This window comes from Rhea americana, unplaced genomic scaffold (genome assembly GCF_003343005.1).
Source record: "Rhea americana isolate MKP2758 unplaced genomic scaffold, rheAme1 scaffold_47, whole genome shotgun sequence".
Lineage (NCBI taxonomy): Eukaryota > Metazoa > Chordata > Aves > Rheiformes > Rheidae > Rhea > Rhea americana.
Genome location: NW_028186612.1, coordinates 4,278,765 through 4,301,693, shown reverse-complemented (window position 1 = coordinate 4,301,693; position 22,929 = coordinate 4,278,765). Strand labels below are relative to the sequence as shown.

The 22,929-nt window shown below is 40.1% G+C and overlaps 1 protein-coding gene across 3 annotated transcripts in view; it reads left to right on the top strand.

Annotated features, from left to right (window-relative positions):
- Nucleotides 1–22,929, top strand: part of CRHR2 (corticotropin releasing hormone receptor 2) — a 146,273-nt gene that overhangs the window by 64,292 nt on the left and 59,052 nt on the right. For all 3 annotated transcript variants that reach the window (XM_085316493.1, XM_085316491.1, XM_085316492.1), the window contains 2 exons: nt 14,783–14,868; nt 21,528–21,634. In XM_085316493.1, the coding sequence (XP_085172619.1) occupies nt 14,783–14,868; nt 21,528–21,634 (193 nt within the window). The remainder of the gene's footprint in view (nt 1–14,782; nt 14,869–21,527; nt 21,635–22,929) is intronic.

Sequence of the window (22,929 nt, the reverse complement as noted above, 5' to 3'; positions counted from 1 at the left end):
GAACAGTCTCTTCTCCTCCAGTACTGATCTGGGAGCACAGTTTCTGTTCTCTCCACACACAAATAAATACTGCTGTTCAATGCAACATTTGCTAAAATCTCAACCACTCTGTGTCTTCTTGCCCTTTGACCTGATGCTTCTGTTTTACCTTGGCTCTGATGCTGAGAGAGAAATATAAGAACCTCCCTTCTGCAGAGCAGCCACTCTCTTTAGTCTTTCCTTGAGGTGGGCTTCCACCAGAAGATGGTTTTGCATACAGAGGATTAAATGCAAGAGGTGTTGCATTAACCAAATGGCTCTCTGGCTGGTTGGAAACCCTGATCCTTTTATGTGGTGGGACTTCTTGGAGAATGTGAAAGAGCAATGAAATCACAATGTATCTGGGCCTTGAAGAGTGGTGTGCAGTAGTGAAGCTGCCATACCACGTTTGCCAAGCTGTGGTAAATGTAAAGCCACATGGGATGGTTCAGATACAGTTTACCAATTATTCCTAGCCAAAATGAGCTCAGGCTCTTAAACAGCATTCATCAGAAAACTTAACCAAGAAATGAGGTTGGTAAACTGCTTTTCTTAGACTATCACAGCATGTGCTGACAACACCCATTATATGCTATAAAATTAGAATAGTTTTTAAAATTCCCCTTCTCCCCCCCCATGCCTTTTCAAACCCCTAAAGAGACAATAATTATCAGGTGATAAGAAAGCACCTTCCCACATAACAACAGGCTTTCCAGATGAGCAATACATTGTATTAATAAGGTTATGTCAGAGGAACAGCATTTTCTTCTCTTTCACCTTTACCTGAGCTCGCTACAGATCATGCATGGTCTTTCTGACCCATACATGATCATTTTGGTCCTTGTGCACAAGGGGCTTCTTCTGAGGACAAGGTTCATTTAGGTGGAAGATGGGAGATGTCTTGGGAAACTGGACTGAAAGAGACCAAAGAGAACTGCAGGGAGCCCCATACTGCACTCAGAGTGCAAAATGCATGTATTTAATCTGCCTTTTTTGATTCAGAAGGTGCTGTGTATATGAAAACAACCTTCCAAAAACAATGCAGTTCTTTACAGCTCTGTCACAAAACCAGTCTCATGCTTTTTCACTCCCATTGTGGTATTACTTGCAGATCAAATAATTTTCTAGTATCTGTCCAATACTAATGTACATCAGATGAAACATTATTTCATCAGGCTTCTGATTCTACCTACGTTTTGGCACATGCTATGTTAGAGGAAAAGATTGGCACCTGATGCATGTTTAATAATACATTTTGGAAAAAAAACATGCAAATGCTGCAGTGTTTACAGTAGCTGAGGCAGTAATATAGAGCATAGGAAGGGAAGCCCTGAGTGCTTTAGCAGTTGGTTGACTTTCAAATTCAATTCCTAACCAGTTGCTATATCAGCAGTGTAGCATGTGGCTTATCTACAAAGTTAGCTTGTGTCTGCTGCCGTTCTTATCAGTTAAAACATCTGCGGACACAGTGTTCCCCACTGTAGTACTATGCTTGGTTCATGTTATTTATTCAATAAACCTACATCTGGGATGGGAAGACAAAAACTGGCAGTCAGGGTGGCAAAACTGGAGCTCAAGCCCTTTTGTATTCTTTAAAGACATCCCTTTAATGAGTATTTTCTGTTCTTCTTTATGGCTATATAAGAAGGAAGAAAGATTTGAGATGGTCATTCTTTTTCTTCTTGTAAGAACATCCATTCAGTTGTTTTTAAACCTTCCTAGTCCTGATCCCTAGTGGGAGAAAGAGGGTTTTTATAGGGAGGGAGAATCAACAGAAAGTGTACTGCCTTTATTAGGTGTAATAGGACGTTAAGACTTAGAATTATTGTTTTATTTCTTTACATCTGCAGAAACTTCACGTTCTTATTTCATACAAACCCAGTTTGTGGTGGCTTAAAGGAGCTATGATCCAAGATCATTCTGTCACATCAGCAGTCATCTCCACAGTCAAAATTCAAGCTCTTGGTGTAACTGAGTGTTTTGTTCATCTTGTAGGATAGTACAGTTAGGGGACATTTTATATTAAGAAGAATCAGGCTGTCTTCACAGAAAATGGTTAAACGTGTCCATTCTTATCTTTTCAAAGTTACATTTTTAGAAAAAGAATTGTGGCTTAGCAAAAGGGAGTCATATCTGCCAAGAAGCATCCTGAATTTTTATGCTCTTGTATCAGATTTAGTTCTGAAAGCTGGCAGACAATGATTCTGGCAAGTAGTCTTGTGCTCGCTTTTTATTTTATTTTATTTTTTTTTAAGACAGCCTGTTTCTTCCTTGTGCTCCCCTACTGGATATTTAGGTGTAAGGACGACATGGTGCTTTCTGGCAACCAAATCCAGCGTAAATTAATAGAACCACATGTTGTATTTTTGTCCCGACATTGACATCCTTAGATATATAAGTGTGACAGGATCTGTCTGAATCATCCTGTTAGACTCTAACTTTCCAAAATGCAATGACTATTTTAAAATGCTAGATCTATGATCCAGGCAAGAGTTTAACATAAAGGATACAATCAATAAAATATCCCTGTAAATCTAGGCAACTTTTCTGGTTCCTAATGAAAGTTACTGGGGCACAGACAAAACCCAAATGCTGACTCTGTGATAGTCAGGTTTTCAAGGCTAGTGTCCTGTGTCGTGGGTGATATCTCTCCCTGCATTCTTGAGTCACCCATTTTCTGAGGGCCCTGCTCTCTCCTGTGCTGCTTCCATCTCACAGCCTCTGCTGTCAGACTGGGATTTCATCTGAGTTCCACATCCCAAGGTATTTGAACCATATTGGCAAATGCCAAGTGAAAACGCACATTTTGGAATCCAGTAACATCCCTATTTTCTCCTTCCTTTCTCAGCAACCTTTCTCATTATTTTTACAGAGATCTTAGCTGGAACTAGGTCAGGATTCCTGATGAACATTGACTTCGTATGCTCCATCATGAAACATTCACACGGCTGCTTTGTTTTGCTTGTGTGATCACAATTTATATTCCATAAAGTCAGCAGATTCCTGAACAAAATGCAGGTAGTGAAGAACATTGCTCCCCACACTCCCACTTACCTCAGCAGAAATTAAATTAGGGGGGAAGCTGAACACTGGGACTCATTTACCTCAGCAGGTTGCACAAACTGTCTTCTGGAGTCAGCTGCCRTAGAAGACTCAAGCTCCTTTCTCCTCTGTCCCACTACCATGTTCATCAGTTTGTATTGCTTCTCACTTCCACTGTGCTCTATCTATGGGTAATAAAGAACAGTTACACCTCTCATTCTTKTCATTGCTATCTCTCTGTGTATTAAGTAATCATGTTAAGTGACTAATTGAATTCTGAATTTCAACTAAGAGGCAATTACTATGAAGATCAAATATCATTATCAGCCAGTGCCCTGATAGCATTCCTGAAGCGGGCTAGTTAGGGAACTTGATAGCTCTGTGCTCTCCTAAGCTCTCAGAATCAGAAAAGAAACTGCTTCAACCCTAGGTAATGACTTATCTCCTCCAGGTTTAGTGCTTCACAATAAATCACTGCTACTACAGAACAATTGGAGGGTTAATGCGCTATTGGATTAACCAGCAGTGAATATTTTCTTGGACTAATCCTTTCTCTTTCAGGTGTTTTGTAAGAGTCTGTGTACATGGATATTCCCACATGTTCCAAGCCACAGTTTTCCTAATAATTTGTGCACAATCTCCATGATTTCTATTTGGATGATAGCCTWTCTTTCTTGAAACAACTGAATCATCCAGGCTTCAAGTGAGGGAAGTGTTTAAAACAGGATGTAAGATTGGTGGTTCCACATCAGACCAAACAGCCACCCAGGCCAAGATTTTGTTTAGCCTAGACACCTGAATTTAGTTGTCTGTGTGAAGCTGTGTATATGTTCTAGGCATCTAAGTTCCCTTATTGTCAAAGTACATCTAGTTAATGGAGCAAAGAGAAAATTCAGTTCCATAAAGTAGATGGCTGTTGATCCACTAAWTATCAATCTAGACAATTCCGACTGAATTGACTGGGGATCAATTCACTTGCTTAAACTTAGGAATCTTGTGCTATGTGAGCTGCCCTAGGTTGAATGCATGCCTTCAAGACTATAGGACATCTCAAATAGTATGAGTCTAGTACTAGTCTCTCTAGCACCGTGTGAATTAAAACCTTCACTCACATGTGGGCGTCTGCATCGGGACATCAGAATTTATGGATCTTAATTTTAAGATCACTTTCATAAGTAGGGAGATGTTTAAGAATAGGGCAGGAATAAAGAGAGATTGCTCCTGTGGTTATTGAATACTTATTCTGTAGTAAAATCAAAATAAACATTTGAAGCAGAGACACATGAGTGACCAAGTGGTTCATCTTTCCTGCATGTGATAGCTGACAGCAAAGATTAATTTGAATAGATGTGTGTGGCAGCCTTAAGCCCAGCATGAATTTCAGACTTTCTTCTCATATCATTTTTGGGGGAGTTAAATAAATTCTCTTTCTTGTTCAGCTAGAATGAAGAGGGTAGGTGTTTGTTCTTGCTGGTTTTTTTTTTTTTTTTTTTTTTAGTGTAGTGACAAATAAGTGAAGGGAAAAGGTAATAACCTGAGAAATAATTCAATATAAATTGCTTTATAATCTCCCTCTTCTTTTCTGTCTAAAAATGCATACAAATCTGAAATGAAAACCATCAAATTCTGTGTGCATGCATATTTGTGTGCATGCTGTCTCAGAGAATTAGCTGCAAAGTGCAAACAGCTTCAGGAAGTTCCAGATTCACCCTTCATCTTCATCTCAAGTTCATCACAGTAACACAATATAGGAAGAAAGTAACCTCCAGTTTTGTTGACAGGATGACTTTTGCAAGCTATTACAGCTTACATTTCTAATTCTAAACACTGCAGTATTATTTATCAGACACTGAAAAGAGAGGGTCATTCTCATTTCTTCTCTTCCTTAGTGCTTTTGACATAGGTGAGCCAAATTCTGTCATGTCAATCAGTACGAAAAAGAAACAAGCGTGCACTTGCATGTTTGTGACTGCAGGATTAGCTGGGCATTTATCAAATGCTGGTGGGCATGTTTACCTATCTCTGTCTTCTTGCTCAGTCATTGCTATAACAGAATATTCCTGGGATTTCAGAACAGGAGTTTTCTTAATCACAACAAAATGGTTTYCTAAAGGAAATAATAGTATATAAGGGTAATAATTTTACATAGGGATAATAATTCTGTTTTGATGAATTAGTAGCCAGAAGGGCTGGAGAAGGGTTCCAAATAGGAGTTGTAAAATATGTTACAATGAGAGCAGTTTCCAGGATAATTTCCGAAACATCCTTCTAAGGAGTGACTGTTCTGTGAAGGGGTATTTTCGGATTCCCTGCCATTGTGCACAGCTCAATCCTGAAACAGTTCAAAATGAAACTGAAAAGAAACAGAATATGCATGGAATCAAAGAGATGTATTTTATGGCACACTTTTGATTAAGGGTGGATGACTCAAAAGAATGAAAAACATTGTGAGAATTTGTATTTGTATTTCCTAAGGAGTGCTGTGTGGGGTTTACTTACAGGAAATGAGAAAGTCAAAAAGGATGTGTACTTAGTTTTGTATTGACAGATATTTCATTGAGCAGAGTTAAAAAGAGTTACTTTTTTGATTCTTGGATCTCAACACTTATCAGAAGAAATGGGAAACGGAAAAAGAGGTACAGAGTAACAGAACCATATACCTTGGATGACATTTTGTAGACCTACACTGCAGCAAGCATTAAAACTGTTGAGCTTACCTAAGTAACATTGTCTTACAGTGTTCAGAGGTGCTGYATATGTGAGAAAGAGGGTCTATGTGTGGGTGTGACAAGGGTATGGGCAAGACTAGAATCTGAACGATTATTCCCAATGCCTTGGGCTATAATTTTTTTTTCCCCCCTCTCTCTCTGAGGAGAGAGAACTGGAGCAGTCTGGAGGTCTTCTAAACTTCTGAAAGGTTCTATTCTTGCCTTCGATTTTAACAGGTTGTATGACCTCTGTGAATTACTTGGCCTCTTTAGSAGATAGGGAAATGATACAGTAAGTGAGCATACTTTGTCTGCTTGAGCGTCTCATAAAGTGTTTAAGGATTTCTGGCAAAGAGAAACAATAGGAAGCTGAATAAAGCTTCTTGTGCTTGAAAGCCTGGACATCAGATTGGTGAGCTTGACAAGGTGAGATCAGAAATATTTCYCTAGGGGAATGTATAAGTGCATTATCATTTTAGATGCATGCCAAATAAAAMCACTTGACATCTAAGAAGCCTTCTCTTTGTACAAAGCTTGGCTTTCAAACAGTGTTGGCTGATGTACAAGATATTAAGCATTAGCTGGAGAACTGGTTTGTTTTTCTGACTATCATTCCTTCACAAATAAAGGATGTGGAGAGAGTTTTTTTTCTTTTCAAACTCATGGTCTTCTGGCTGCTGTTGCAGTTATACCAGAATGCTACCATTGTCACTTATGTTTTCTAGAAATAGCAAGCAGTGCACTGGTGCACTGTGAATCCTATCTATCTCTAACTTATCATTACAACAATCAGAAGAAACCCACCAAAGACCTCAGGCAGGAAGGATGGCACATGAATAAATAATTTATGGCTCGTGATTCAGTCCTTATTTTTAGTGACTTKGTGTTTTTCTGAGACTTTGAAAAAGGGCTAAAAATAGTGTACTCATAAAGTGACATATCCTTTATGAAGCACAGGGTTTTTTATATCTCATTTGATCTGGATGCTATGAAATCTGAGTATCCAACCCAAGGTATGCATACCCCACGTATCCAATTTTGTTGAATTTATGTGGGTCAGAGTGGGTGAGCATCTGAGAGAAAATATTTTGCTTGATTCAAGRGGAAATGTTTTATTTTGAACTTTGTTTTTAAATGAATAAAAATGATCTGTAGTGGAAAAGTTTAATCACAAGTAAAACTGAAGTTTTTCATCAAGTCATGATGGGCATTACTGTTGKCTATGAACAATCCGATAAAAATTTAGTTTGTTTCATGAAGGAAACACTGAGAGAAACTTGCAATAAGAAGTTCATAGAATCATAGAATCAGTAAGGTTGGAAGGGACCTCTGGAGATCATCTAGTCCAACCTCCCTGCTCAGCAAGGTCACCTAGAGCATGGTAGACAGGGTTGCATCCAGGAGGGCCTTGAAGATCTCCAGAGAAGGAGACTCCAACCTCCCTGGGCAACATGTTCCAGTGCTCCGTCACTCCCACAGTGAAGAAATTCCCCCTCACGGTCAGCGGAACTTCCTGTGCTTCAATTTCTGCCCATTGCCTCTCGTCCTGTCCCATGGGACAACTGAAAAGAGTTTGTCCCCGTCCCCTTGACACCCTCCCTTCAGGTACTTGTACACATTGATAAGATCCCCCCTCAGTCTTCTCTTCCCCAGGAAGAAGAGGCCCAGCTCTCTCAGCCGCTCCTCGTAGGGCAGATGCTCCAGCCCTCTGATCATCTTCGTAGTCCTACGCTGGCTGGTTTTCTGTTTGAAGTAACTTTCTTAGCTGATGGGTTGCAGTATCCAAGGCTGGCTTTTTTTTTTCTTTTCTTTTCTTTTTTTTTTTCCTCTCTGTTTTTGACTCTTTACAAAATGCTTGGAAACCAAGCTTGCCCTTTGGAACAAAATGCTTGCCCTTTGGAAACCAAGTTAAAAACTTTCAAAACTTCTTTGTATATCGTCTTTCAGGTAAAACTTGGATAAAATTTACAAGACTTWGCAAGAGTTTCTGTTTGCTCCAAAACTGTGTTTCAAAAATCATCTATTCAAGTGAGAAAATGCCACCSAACTCCATGTCACCTAGCTCCAGTCCTAGAACTGAGAAAAAACAAGTCTTATCCAACATTTCTTCTGATTTTCAGGCCAGTATTTTACAGGAGGGCCTGTAAGGGTTTTAATGTTACATATGAAAGGAATTGTCTCTTCTAGTTGTGCTTGCTTTCCATTAGCAAACTTACACTACCATCATTGGTAGTCCATCGTTGGGAAGTGGTTCCTTTATGGCCTGCTTTGCTGTGCCCTGAAGCTAGTGTAGGAACAGACTGATGAGAAATGCTGAACAAGSCTAGTGTCAAAATGAGTAACTGGTATACTAAAATTACAAGATCGAACTCTGGTTGTTGTACGTAGGCAGGCATAACCCCTCCCCACCCCCAAGAAGGAAAACAAGTTACTCAGCTTGGTCAGAGGATAGTAGAGGGGGAAAAATAGTTTGACAGTTGTCTTAAAAAGGAGTAGAAATGTCAACTAATGTATCAGGAAAAAGATTGCTAATAGAGAGATTTAGCAAACTATCTGAAAATACTTTTATATAGCAATGACTAGAAATTCTTGGGGCTTATGCTATTTAATCTGAACTGAAGAAATCCTATTGGCAGGAAAATGGACTGTATGACCCACTATACTCCCTCAGTTGTTTACTGCATCTGTGATTCTCTGAGATTGCCATAGTCACCGCCAACACCACTTTCCACAGCTTGAAGGAGTTTATTTAGTGGGAGGATTGATTTTTTTAGTCGAAGGACCCTTCTTCTAACGTGGATCAGCAAGCTGTCAAAGCAGTCAGATACCTTTAGCTGTGCACAGCTCGAAATTTAACAGACTCTGATTTATTTATTTATTCATTTGCCTATTTATTCCCCATACTACATTAGCAGATGAATTTGTCTCATAATCATAAGGCACAATGCTGTGTGCATGAGATCTAGGACAAAGGGAGTAAATATTTGAGGAATACAGATTTCCATTTCAGTGATGACTGGAAATGTAAACCTTGTCAGAAAGTTATGTACACTAGACATAACAAGATGTCTAAATTTTTTTTCAAGATTAGCTTAGTTCATGTCAGAGACAAAAGATCCATTATAGTAGCACTTATATGCAATGTCTGGACATGTCTTTCATTCATTAATGATTGGAAAAATGTGCTTAGCTTCCTGCTGAGAATTACATACACCTGGCTTTTCCCTGTTATCCTGTCTTTTATTTCATGTTTTGGAGTTCCACTGAGTAAATACAAAGTTGCCACCAGCTCAGTCTGTACAGACCAGGTTACTGCTGGCTAATACTGCTATTATTGCCCTCAACAAGGGCAATAATAATAATAAAAAAAATAAGGCCACTCATTAAATACTCCTTCTTGCATATTCCATTTGTCAATGCAGCATTATCTACAATTACAAATGAAATTAAGGTCAGGTTGTATGGTTTACAAGATGATGTAAACCACTGAACATAAACTTTGTTGTGAAGTTGCTCTAGAGCACAGTGGTGTCTCATTGATAAAGTTTTTCCAGTTACTTGTGCAGGTACTTTCATTGTTTGATGTCACTGATTGTCTGTATTTTATGTAAAACACCGGTATAAGTAATTGAAATTTTGAAACAGTGAGTAACACTGGCTGAATACTATGACTTACTGTAGGTCGCAAAATCTCAGTGGCTGCTAAGTAGAAGAATGAGTCTTTAGGTAGTATCCTAAGTTCAGAACATGGGGCATAAGCAGAAGAATCTGAGAATCACTGCAGTAGATCCGTCAGGTTGACAGCTGTTGACTATTGCAGCTCCATTTGCTCATTAGATGCAACACTGAGGTCTTTGTAGACAAGTCTCTAGCAATGTTACTAATAAACTGTAAAATGTTGAGGAAGTCAGTCTACTTCATACAATAAAGTTTTCCCATTTGAGCTGTGGGTGGCTGTCTGCATGCAGCAGGGTTCCCCAGTTCCATTCCTGACAGTGTCTCATTATATCATTATCATGTTCATATTTTCTTGCCAGCTATATTTTTATGATAAGTTTTTGCGACATGGTAAGTTTTTCAGAAATGGAGAGCCTTTGTATGTCACCTTAGCGTCCATAAGAGCTGTAAATTCAGCAAAGCTTTTGACACCATCTCCAATAACATCCTCCCAGATAAGCTCAGGAAGTGTGGGTTAGATGAGTGGACAGTGAGGTGGATTGAGAACTGGCTGAAAGGCAGAGCTCAGAGGGTCGTCAGCAGTGGCATGGAGTCTAGTTGGAGGCCTGTGGSTAGTGGTGTCCCCCAGGGCTCAGGACTGGGTCCCATCCTGTTCAACTCATTCATCAATGACCTGGATGAGGGGATAGAGTGCCTCCTCAGCAAGTTTGCTGATGATACCAAGCTGGGAGGAGTGGCTGACACACCAGAGAGCTGTGCTGCCATTCAGAGAGACCTGGACAAGCTGGAGAGCTGGGCAGAGAGGAACCTCGTGAGGTTCAACAAGGGCAAGTGCAGAGTCCTGCACCTAGGGAAAAATAACCCCAGGCACCAGTACAAGCTGGGGGCTGACCTGCTGGAGAGAAGCTCTGCAGAGAAGGACCTGGGAGTGCTGGTAGATGACAGATTGACCATGAGCCAGCAATGTGCCCTTGTGGGCACACAAAAAGCCAATCGTCTCCTGGGGTGCGTTAGGAAGAGTGTTGCCAGCAGTTTGAGGGAGGTGATCCTGCCCCTCTCTTCAGCCCGGGGGAGGCCTCATCTTGAGTCCTGTGTCCACTTCTGGGCTCCCCAATACAAGAGAGACATCAATCTACTGGACGGAGTCCAGCGTCGTGCTACGAGGGTGATCAGAGGGCTGGAGCACCTGCCCTACGAGGAACGGCTGCGAGAGCTGGGCCTCTTCTGCCTGGGGAAGAGAAGACTGAGGGGGGATCTTATCAATGTGTACAAGTACCTGAAGGGAGGGTGTCAAGGGAACGGGGACAAACTCTTTTCAGTTGTCCCATGTGACAGGACAAGAGGCAATGTGCAGAAATTGAAGCACAGGAAGTTCTGCCTGAACGTGAGGGGGAATTTCTTCCCTGTGAGAGTGACGGAGCACTGGAACATGTTGCCCAGAGAGGTTGTGGAGTCTCCTTCTCTGGAGATCTTCAAGTCCCGCCTGGATGCAACCCTGTCTACCATGCTCTAGGTGACCTTGCTGAGCAGGGAGGTTGGACTAGACGGTCTCCAGAGGTCCCTTCCAACCTTACTGATTCTATGATTCTGTGAAATGTTGGTGCTTTCACTGTCTTTGTGTATGCAGGTGAATAAAGATTTCAAAATTAATTTTAAGAATTAATTTAATTTTAAAATGAAATCTTGGGTAGTGTATGGAAACAAGCACTGTCAGCCTGCTGTCAAAACAGCAGCCACAGCCACATAGCCTCCTCCATGAAGAAGCAGTAGTGGAACATATTGCAGTACACTGGCTGAGAAGCTGTAATTGCTGTATTTGATTCTGGGACTGTTGCCATTGCTGTCATTGGCCTTACAGATAAAATATGACCATGATCAGCACAACTGAATCAGCCTTTAAGAGAATATGAAAATGCATATGATATACTGGCTGGCCTGATGGGAATGAAATCCATTTTTCTAACAGCTAACAACCTGACTGACATTCTGGGCACTCCTGGATATTTCTTTGTGTTCAGGAAGACCCCTCTTACTTCCTTCCCTGTCTGCTGGGTTGATGATGAGTTATAACCACGACAAACATCTTAATTTACTTGGTGTATCCCTTCTTTAGAATAAAATCAGTAAGGAACAAGAAGTGATAAGAAAACAAAATATCTTGAGCTCTACAGTATGCCACTTGTGTAAGTCAGTGAAAATTAGCAACATTTTTGTTTCACTAGAAAGAGAAGAAACTGTGCTAATAGCTTTCATTAACTATTGTGTCCCTAGAAAGATCATTGTCTACTTTTTTCTTCCCCGGCACTCATTGTGTGTTTCTGCAACGGTTTTCTTCCTCAAGACTCTCCCYTTTTTTCTCCTTTTTCATGAGAATCTTTAAATAAGCTTAATCCAGTCTCTCTCTGTACACAGTGCTTTAAAGCAAAGGTCAAGAATTTACATGACACAAAGCTCATTAATCTGTGTTCTCATTGGAAAACCAGGTGGGAAGGAATATTTTTCAGCATGGTCGATTACCAAAGAAATTACAGAAGTCTGTAGGTAAGATCAATGGCTATTGGTTTCTCTCTTCATTCTGGAGTTGATGGAGGTATATTTTCCATTGCTATCTTTGGTAGAATCCCCTGACTGACTTTTCTTTGGTACCATGCTTTGCTTGGATCTGCATGTCCCAGTGACTCAGCCCATCACTTGAGTCTGGTGTCTATTCTTTCATCATCTTCTACATGATGCTTTTGATGCTAGGCAGGATGCTAAGCAGGGAAGCAGCTATTTGCCACTGTAGAAAGGATTAAGAAGATTGTTCATTAAAAGTCACCATTATTTTATTATTATTTTATTTATTTTATTTTATTTTTATTATATTTTATTTATTATATTATTATTTTATCCAGACTCTTCTGTGCAGAGATATACGAGCACATACAGGAAATTTAGCATATCCAAATATGACTGATTGACTGTGAGTGTAGTAAGCCTCCTACCAGTGCATGTGTAACTGGTCTAACATCCCCAGGAAATGCTAGACTCACTGACTATATGCTGTGGATCTATGCACAAACAAGAACCACTTCCTCAAGGTGCCTGCAGGCAGGCTCTTACTCTCTATTAATAATACCTTACTCATCAAAACAGATATTTCTCCTTTAAAAGACTGAGTAATGAACTGTATTCTGTTATTAAAGCATATATACGAAAACACATTCAGTATGATCAGAAATTTGTTTTCATTAGAAGTAATTTTGTAATGCAACTGCATTACGTGGAAGAAGGAAAGAAGACCTTTCCTTTGGGATATAAATTACTTAGGAATACAGAGTTTGGAATGAGACATTCCCAGAAGTCAGATCTACTTGCTATGTTTGTTTCCAAGAAGCAGTTGATGCTGGAGAGGATACAGGACCAGAGAAATTTGGTGTTTGATTTTATCATTCTGTTGTTCAGGTATTCACTTTGTAGGAGATTTTATGTGGCAGCTCATAAACACAGATCACTGGTTCTCTAGTAACTTCTTTGATGTGAATGCTGTATAGGATATCTGTGTAGGGCATCTGTGTCTGCTTTGAAAGACTGCTTGGAGACACACTTTGTGGATCTTAATATTCTAAGTGAAAGGGTTACACATCAATATGCAGGTGGAAGTGAACGGTCTTCATTAACCTCAGCCTTGCTTCACTGATCCTGATCTGTTTCTGAATACTTGCTATGTCCTATATGAGATTCTGTGGTCAAAGATGGGACCAGTAACCACTTTGCTATCACTGGCATTCATGCATATACCTTTTTTATCAGTAGGATTCGTGCAGTCCCAGACTGACTATGGAATTGCAGATCACTCATTTTAGTAACAAGATTTCAAGTGCTAGCAAAGCCATTGGGCCTTCAGTGGGACCTTGTTACATTTTCCTGCTCCCTCGATGCCGATGATACAGAATAGGGCAAGGCACTCTGAATGTCTGATAATGAGAAACTTCAGAGGGTTTTCACTCAGTGTTTGAGAGTGAACTAGTGTGTATCCAAAGGAATAGTTAGATGCCTTTGTCCTTGCGGTTTGCGACAGATCACAGGAGCCTTTTCCCACTGGTGAGTGCTTGTTTGGGGTTGTGCTGAGGCTCTTCAACCTTGGAGGGAAGAGCCCACGCTCCTGTGGAAAGAACTAAATTGCTCATTTACTGCTGACAGGATTTTCAAGTTACCATTCTTCTGAAAAGATTACAATGAGGAGGGAAGACGCAGCGCAGAAGCCAGAGGCACTGTGGCCTGATAGAGTTGAACTAGCACTGAATGACCATGGCAAAGGCCCAGTGAGAAATTGGATAAAGGGCAACAAGAAGGGTTGATTATGCAGCTGCTTGTCCTTTGGGAATCCTTTTGAGTTTCCTTTTTTATTTTAATATTATAGTCTCTGAGACATAGTTCAAAATGCTCATGGGGAAAAAAAAAACAAAAAAAAATTGCTTTTAGCGGTGGAAGAAGGTAACTTGTACAGCAAAATAGTTTCCTCTCTGAGTGTCCTGTGATGAAAAGSAGTGCTTACCAGAAACTGAACCTCCCTGTGACATTGCTGCACGTGGTTCTCAGAGCTTTTCAGGATGGCATTGAAACTGGACTTGAAATCTCTCAGCTTCAGTGAATTAATCCCTCATTTTCACTCACATCATGGGAGAAATGGGGCCTTAGGAAGGGCTTCCCCAGCCTTCCTGCCCCAGGAGTGGGGAAATGTAGTTAGCTTGTTCCTGTTTCAGGTTCTTCCTGTGGCTAACTGGGACACCCTGGGAGCCAATSTTAAGGTTTTGTGGGCCAGCCTTCCCTGACTTGTGAGAAAAGGTACTTGAGTCTGATTCAGTTTTTCAACTCTGAAGAGTGCAGAGGTTTTATTGTTGCCTAGGAAGACTCTGGAAAATGAGTATCTCCAGGAAAATGTCTGGAGTTTACAATGAAATAGAGRGAAGAGAGCAGAGTAATAACTTTACCATTCTGCCAGATTGGGCACTAAAGACCTCTGCCCATTTCTGAATTCATCATTTAATTGCTTTTCAGAAGAYCATACTTACATTAAGATTTATCTTGTGATACCCTTCTCAAACCTGTATGAAGCCATTATCAACATATATATTGGGAAAACATTTATCTCAATATGTGCGTATTTGCTTTATTTCTCCTCTTCTCTCCTTGGCAGGCTGTTCTAGTTTTCAGTCATCACAGAGGTGGGATAGGTTGTTTTGCCTTGTGAATAAGCTGGTTTGTTAACCCTTTCTTAAATCTATGAATTTCCTAGTCTTTTTAAAGTTCGGTATAGACTGTTCATTTCTCTCTTTTATTTTGGTCCCTATCAGGAAATGCCTACAGAGAATGCCTGGGCAATGGGACGTGGGCTTCCAAGATAAACTATTCTCAGTGCGAGCCTATTCTGGATGACAAGGTCTGTATTTTTCACTTTATTCTTCTCAATGTCATTTTTCAGCATACGTGGATGTAAAGCTAAGCTTAAGTTAACATAATAATTTGGGACATCTGAGCTGTATTTCATTTTTATTTCCGCAACAAATGCTCCCTGTAAGTTCAGGCAACCTCCCTATCCCCTCTTTGTATTTCTTCTTCACCATGTTTTATAGAAAGGAAAGGATCCTTTATTACACTGTTCCTGATGATATATGTTTATGCAGATCCTTCCTAGTTTTGTGTAGAGCCTATAGCTGCTACAGTAAATGTTAGTAATAATAACAATGAGACCAAAAGCTTCCTTGGGACAGAAATAAAAGCTCTCACCAGTTGATYCCACTCTGTACCTACCAATTCTAAAGTCTCATCAACAGCTGGCCTTCCGAGAACTCAGTGTAATTTCCTCTTTAGCAAACAGGTAAAGAGGCAGCAGCAGAAAAATACGTAAAAGCAGGCATGGGTCTCAGCTGTCTTTAAAAGATTGTGCCAGCCCTGCAYTGTATAGGAGTTTACAGAATTAAATTATCATATAGGGCTAAGCTCCTTCATAAAGGCTGCAAGTAATTATGTGAAGTTCTTTTCTTCTCAGGTTGCTCGCCTTTTCTCAGATGCATCTTAGACATTCACTGTCACACAGTTTAAACGTTCAGGTTTTTTAGGCCGTGTTTCTGTCTTTTACCCTTTCTCCTATTCTGAGTGCTACAATGGGACATAAAAAGTACATAGGCTTTGTACTGTCTCTCTGACAGGAGTGACTTTCCCTCTGAGATTCAGGGTAGTGCCYAGCAGTTCAGGCCTATTTATGTTTTAGGTTTTTTCCCATTCTTTCTGTTGTTGGAGTTGTGCCAGCTCCATTGCGAACAGAGAGGAGGAAGAAAAAATCTGGCCTACTTACAGTTCCTTGCAGAGTAAATCAGGATTTAGGTCTCAGGAACTATCTGGAATAGAGCTGCACCCAGAAATGTYGTGATGTGTTTTGGCTGTGTCTCAGCATCCATCCCATAAGGACCCACATTGTTGCTGAATGTGGGCTTTGACGAATGARTGAGAGAAGAGATAACTACACACCAGCTGCTGAGAAGTGCCCACTTTTACCCACTGACTAGGCCATTTGGTGGTAGCTTCCCCCTCAATTGCTAGAGGCTTCTAGAAAGGAAGAAGAATAGAAAGGAAGAAGAAATGGGCCACTACATGACTGCAGCCCAGAGGGGGTGATGCACACTGAAGGTGTTCCAGCCTGATGGGGTGGCTCCCGTGGCAGTTTTAGCTATCTGCTGATCTAAGTTGGGACCACCCCAGTTCAGCCCCTCCTTACATTTCCTTCCTGCTGAAAATGAAAATGAAAAACTTTTTTTTTTTTTTTTTTTTTTNTTTTTTTTTTTTCCTGGTAGGTCAATTTTCAGTTAACTTGGTTCCCTGAACAATCTTACTGCATTATTGCAGGAGTGCTAGGGCCAACACAAGCAAGGGGACTGAAAATGTGTCCATGGTTGAGGGGGTCATCAGAGTATGGTAGCTCTGAGTGAGATGGGTTTACACTTCTGTGAAATCACCCTCTTAACAGTGAGCAAGAGAGAGAGTGTGTGTAGCAGCTGGAAGGGGCATGGGGTACAGAGCAGAGCAAAGCTCGAAAGCTTTGATTTGGGTTAGGCTGGTAACTTGACCTGATAGAGCCCCACCAGCTCAGGAAAATGCTACTGTATTTTAATGGTGCTCATTATCTTTTTGTCTGCATGACTTCAGCAGTTGCTATCTCTGCACAGACAAACAAATTTTATCTTAAGGGATTTGGAGAAGTGTTGTAACTAGAGGACAGGATTATTTCCTTTGCTCTGTTTTTACTTTTAAAAACTTTGTAGCTATAGTAATAGCTTAAAACTTCTTAAACAGCATTTTCCTTAAACAGGAAAGTTCAAATGTTCCTCCCCACATACAAGTATCCTTGTTTGCAAAAGCTTAAAAATTAATTTGGTAGTTCTTTAAAGATTTGTGTCAAGCTCTACATATATTAACATTCGTAAATATTTTTGAAATCTCTACATAATGTTCCATGTTACAGATGAATGTTCAGGTTACTTTGTGATCTCAAAAAAAAAAAAAAAATCCTTCATTCTTCCATGAATTTCCATAATCCTCCATTTTGATTAAAGGTGAGATGCAAGCAGACATGTGAGTCTGTTGTTACTTATTGATAGATCCCAGCAGATGCCATGCACCAGCTCCATTCAGCTGCTTTCTGTGTTTTATGTTTGTTTTTAATGCAGAAGACAATATAGTTTTCAAGTTTAGCTACTTACAGCCTGAGTGCTAAGGAAGTACATGGTTTAACTTCAAATGCAGTGGTACATACATGAGCATGGGAACAGGAGTTTTCAAGGCCATCCCAGGGCCAATTGCTGCATTCTTTATGAGAGAGTGTTGGTAACATAACAGGGGAAATCACAATTTTTTATGAGCTGTGGGTCAGTTCTTGCCCTACAAATAGCTATGTAGTTTAGTTTGACATAGGGACATAGTTTGTGTCCCCATGGGTCTGGCAGATGTGACACAGGGCTTCTGGGAGAACTGTGTCATTCTGTAGCAGCAATTTGACATCATTCACTGTAGGAACCACAGTGTTTCCTGAATGTATGATGTCCCTTAATTCAATTCCTGAATGAATGTCCCTCAAGGGATACATCTGTGTGTGCACATCTGTTTCCAGCCCTTGGTTCAGATGTTGGTTAAGATGCTTGTTAGATATCCAAATGTGGGTGTCTTAATCTTGGATGGAATCCCACGTTCTGCATGGTAGTTTGGCTCCTACTCCAGGCACAGGAGTCAGGCACAAAAGTCTTTTTACTGGATGGCATGATGTGTATTAAATGAAAAGCTTCCACTCAGCCTACAAGTGTTTAATTCAAAGAGACCTTCACTGCGTCTAGCACAAATCTATGCTCTTGTTAGAAGACAAATGCATGTCAGGCAGCTAAGAATATATCTMAGCCTCCGTAAAGTGCTATAAGTTAAAAACTTTGGGTTTGCCTTTGTGGCCTACGGCAGCTGAATGTGAATTTGGCTGTGCTACTGTTTTGAGGTAGCTTGAAGCTGCGTAGTGAAGTTAACACCATACTGGGCCTAAGTTAATGTATCCTGCTCAGAAATACAGTCATATTAGCCACAGTTACACAGCTTCCAGCTAGCTCAGAACAGGAAAACAGTGAACTCRTAGGGAGATGAGAGAGCTGCCACTTGCAAGCAAATGCACAAGGAAATACTGCCTCCTCCCTCAGCTTGGAGGCAGTGAAAGTGTGCTTTGACCTTTCATCAGCTTGTATGGTGCTTGTTTGAGGAAAGATTCACCTTGGCTGATTCTAAAATGTCTAAAAGTTACACATTTAATCCAAACTAGTTATCCAATTTTCCTCTGTAGTCAAGAGAAGGATGTAGAGGCCTCTTCAAGGAGTGATTTGTCACTATCCTGAACATTTTACAAGAAGTGGACTATCCTTGCGCAGTGCTTGTCTCCTTTCCCTGGCTGCCAAGGAGCCACAGACAGTCAACTTTGCCCAATCACTGAAATTCTAGGAAGTTTGTTAGGTGAGATGGTAGCCTTATTTGGGGTATCAGGAAAGGGAGGAGAAAGAAGGAAGGCTTTCCAAGAAAGGAGAAGTAGCAAAAGCCAAAGATGGCCAGTTTTTATTGGGGCAGCACCTTGGATAACAAAGGTGCTTCCCAGCAGCTTCCAATACTCTTTGGAGAGGAGATAAGGTATCTCCAKCTGGACTGGTGATGAGGAAGAAGAAGAAACCTAAACTGGGTCTGAACAGAGAATAGAGCGCAGAGTCTCATAGGGAGCTCAGGAAGACAYGTGCTGTAAACCTTGGAAGCACCTGTTAGAGGGAGAACAATCCTTGTTATTTTGAGAGGGACAGTAATCAGCTGATCCTAAACTCAAGTCATTAGCTGCTTTGATTTGGAAGTTGAGGAGTCACATCTTAGCTAAAAGAAAGGAAAAGTTGCCCTGGAAAGAATGGCTTCTACAGTAGCCTGAAGTCTGGCTGTAAGGAATACAGTGTGCCTTAGTGTACAAAGCTGGTACAGATAAAGACAAGAGGCTCCTCTTCCTCAGTTTACCTAGTAGAAGCTGACTGGAAGATCACGCTTCACTGCCTGATATAGCATGACTGACATGGATAATATGTGACATGGAGGAAGATTCTGATAATGGTAAATATTGTGATCTGGAAAACACAGCTAGGAGAACATCCTGAGCATCTCCTCTAGCTCCTTTCTAATGTAAAGACCTCCTCCTCATCCATGAGTACGACTTGAATTTTCACTGTAGTGGAGTGAAACATCTTCCTTCTGGGTAGCAGTAGAAGGTTGTTACCTCTTAAATACATCTGCCTTCARGAGACACACAGAACAGAGTTATGCAAGTATTTTACATGAACTAAGCTTTGGCCAACACATAACTGATTCTGGGCATGTGTTTTTTCAGCCCTAGAGGTGTTTTCTCTAGTTCTACCAGAGCTGCAAATTTCATATAAACTGGTGGGAAGCTATCTTGCCACCGTGTCAGCTCAGTTTTTTATAGACATTGAGGCAGTGTGTGTTTGTATGATCTTTGAATTTGCTTTCAGGAAACGTTGTTAGTGTCAGCAACAGAAAAAAGGTTGTGCCTGTTCTTCCTTCACTTCTAGTACTTCAAAGAGGAGCTTGATTATACTTTTTTTCCAATTAATTTTCTTCTCTTCTGAACTGTAACCTCTTAAAACTTGAGTGAAATGGAAATAATGGTTAGGAGCCAAAGCAGCGAGCTGAAGGGTCAGATTCAAAGAGCTGGCTTCTTGGCTGGCAGAAACATTGTCATCTTCTTTTGGAAGATTTCTAGCATCACACCAACACTTAAGTAGGAAAGAAGATAACCAAGCCAGTGTTCTGGGACATTAGCTGAATAGCACAACATTGCATGACAGGTAGGCACTTCATTTCAAGTTATAAGAGTGTGTATTCCTCCTCTTTTAGTGACCTGATGACTTTAGAATAAGTAAAGTTCAGTGACTTGTTTTCTGATTTTCTTCAAGGCTATTCAGAARTGGGCCTGTGCAGAGGGAATTTTATTTTCAGGGATTTTATAATAGACATAATAACTATATATGTGGAGTTCTGTCCAGAAATGGTAATTGCTCCATGGGCTGAAGATATAGGTAAGTTTAATTATGAAAATGATTCCCAAAGGGCTCATTCACTCTCTAGCAAAGTGCTGGAAGATGCTAGCTTCATGTAACGATGGAGCAGATACTAACTACATCTGCTAGTTGTAGTATCATCCTAACRTTTATTCACTGACAGTTTTCTTTGACTGAAATAAAACTTTAAGGGAAATTTTTACAAAAAAGAAACAAAGGAGATTCAACCCAAATTAGAAAGTTAGAACATTTGCATGATTTTGGTTTTCTATTTTTTGTCATAGGGAGGGGATTTCGGTAGTTATTTTTCAAAAAGCTTTCCTTTTTTTTAATTTTCTCTTTATATCTTTTCTCTTCTGAGGGAGGAGAACATCCCAAAGTAGGAGAAAGATCTTTTTAACCTGAAAAGAAACAAATACCTAACTCAGAAAAAAAAATCTATTTTCAGAGGACTTAGTTCTTTAAGCAGAAAACCTCTGTCAGTTTTTAACCAGCTTCACTATTTATTTTTATACTTCTTGCTCTCCACCAGGCAAAGGAAGGAGCTGCTTCTGTTTTTCTGTAGCCCGCAACAGCCCACAAAAGAAGAATCTTSCATGTACTTCTGGCAAATAAGTCAATTAGGCTGAGGTCTTACAAACCCAGGTCAAATTTTGACCACATCACTAAATTCACTAATTTAGGTGGGAGCACTTTTGTGCTTTGTTCTTTGTTGGCAGGATTGAGGACCTACTAAAAATCCCCTCAGCATCCTAGGAAGTAGACACCAATATAAGTTTCACCACATACTTGGGTCACTCTGGTCTTTCAGGCTTTCTTAGAACTGAGGGACTCTACTAGATTCTAGCTCTTGCAGTCTGCACTGGTTCTGGCCTTAAATGGAAAGATAAGGATCTTGGTTTGCGCAGAAAGTACCTTAGAGAAAATACTGCCCCTATAGAAGGGGCCTGTTATTTATTCTTACTGACAACTGATTTATTTTCATATGAAGAGCAATCTATTTGAATATTAAAGTAGCATACCCTGGCTCATTAAGACCATCTAGACTCCTAACAAAGATGTGTTTTGCATCATATTGAGACTGTGAAAAGATCTCAAAAAGATCTCTTGTGTCTTTGGTAGCCTTGTTACCTTTGTCTACAAAGTTTTAAAATAGAATAATGAAGAAAGTAACAAATCATGAGGAAACTTCAGTAAAAAGAAAAAAATAATCAGTAAGGAAAAAAACCTTTTCTGTGGAAGTCTGTATGTAACTGTGGACAAATTCCAAACTGAAATGAAACCAAACATGCGCTTCTGCCTGTGTCCAGCATGCTTGGCTAAAACATAAGCATCAGCCCTGAGGTTATTATATCATTTTAAAGTCAAGAAAAGTAATTACTGTTTCCTAAACTGATTAACTGTTCCTTAATGTCAGTGCTCACAGAGTCATGCTGATTTAATCATGTTATCTCTTTACCTCCAGAGGAAGTATGCACTCCATTACAAGATTGCTCTCATCATAAACTACCTGGGCCACTGTATATCAGTAGGGGCTCTTATAGTTGCCTTTATGCTTTTCTTGTGCTTGAGGTGAGTAATCTGTTTGCATGCTTCTAACTTGGTTGGGTGTGTGACACTTATTATCGGGTTGCTGAAGCCTGTTAACAATGCTGTCCAGATTGTGTATGACCTTGAAAAATGATCATGGCATTTATGCTCCCAAGCATGTATACAATTTCATTGATGGATGCTGTGGATGAGCTCTAGTGATGGCTTCTGCACTTAGGACCCAGAGCTTATTTGTATTCAGGAAGAAGGAAGAAAAATGTGCATGATTTATTGATGCAATAAAAACCCTGTGAGCACATAGAGAGCTTCATTAAGGGAAGTTGGGATTTGAGTGTGTTGAGTTTCAAGTTTTGAGGGCAAGTTTTCTTTTTTCTATGTCTATGCATAATAACACAAGACATTTTGCATTCCCTGACAGATAAAGGCCAGATCTAGACCCAGGGAGGTAGAATGTAATCTTTCCACTGTGCTTTCACTTAACTCCAAATCTTGTCCCATTAAAGAACTAAGAAGTTTGTTTAAGTAAAGATTAAGTGAGTAAGAGCTTTGTCTCCACCAGTAGTCATGTGATGAAGGATGCAAGTCATTGAAACTACATAGAAACTCCTCTCTTTCCTGGTTCAGTGATAGAGAAGGGAGTTTTTGTGTCAGATCATATGGTATCACAGTGAAAACAAAGCTTGGGAAGAAGATAGGACTGCAGCGGGGAAAGAAAGGACAGACGAGAAAGACACTGAGTGAAAGTTAATAGGCRTCCCTCACTATCATTTGTTTTATACTTATGTATGGAGGCTCAATCACAGGATTATTTTTTAATAATAATGGCTTGGTCAGGGTATTTCTGTATTATTTGTGCTACCTTGTGTAGGAACATTGAGCTTGAACTTGGACTCAAATGCACAACATGCTCTGGAACAATTATTCTTGAGACAAATGTTGTAATTATAGCAGAGCAGAAAGAGGTTGAGGCTGGCCCATARGATTGCAACATGATGCTAGACAATGGTTTCAGAAAAAGAATTACTACTTTCCTAAAATGGAACAAYGCTGTAAAGGCTTATGTTAAGTTTTTCACTTGAGCAGACCTGACGAGAGCATCTTTCTTATCAATAACAGGAATTTTCTTTCATTCCAGCATTTCTAAGTGGAATAATCTACACTAATAAGGGGAAAAAAAGAAACTTGGAATGTTAAGTGGGAACATTTCAGATCTGTGATTTTAACTTCTAGGTTCTACCTTTTTAATGTGCATATAATGCTAATTTCTGTAATGCTTGGAGCCTTGAATTAATTTGCACTGAATAAAGAATACAAAT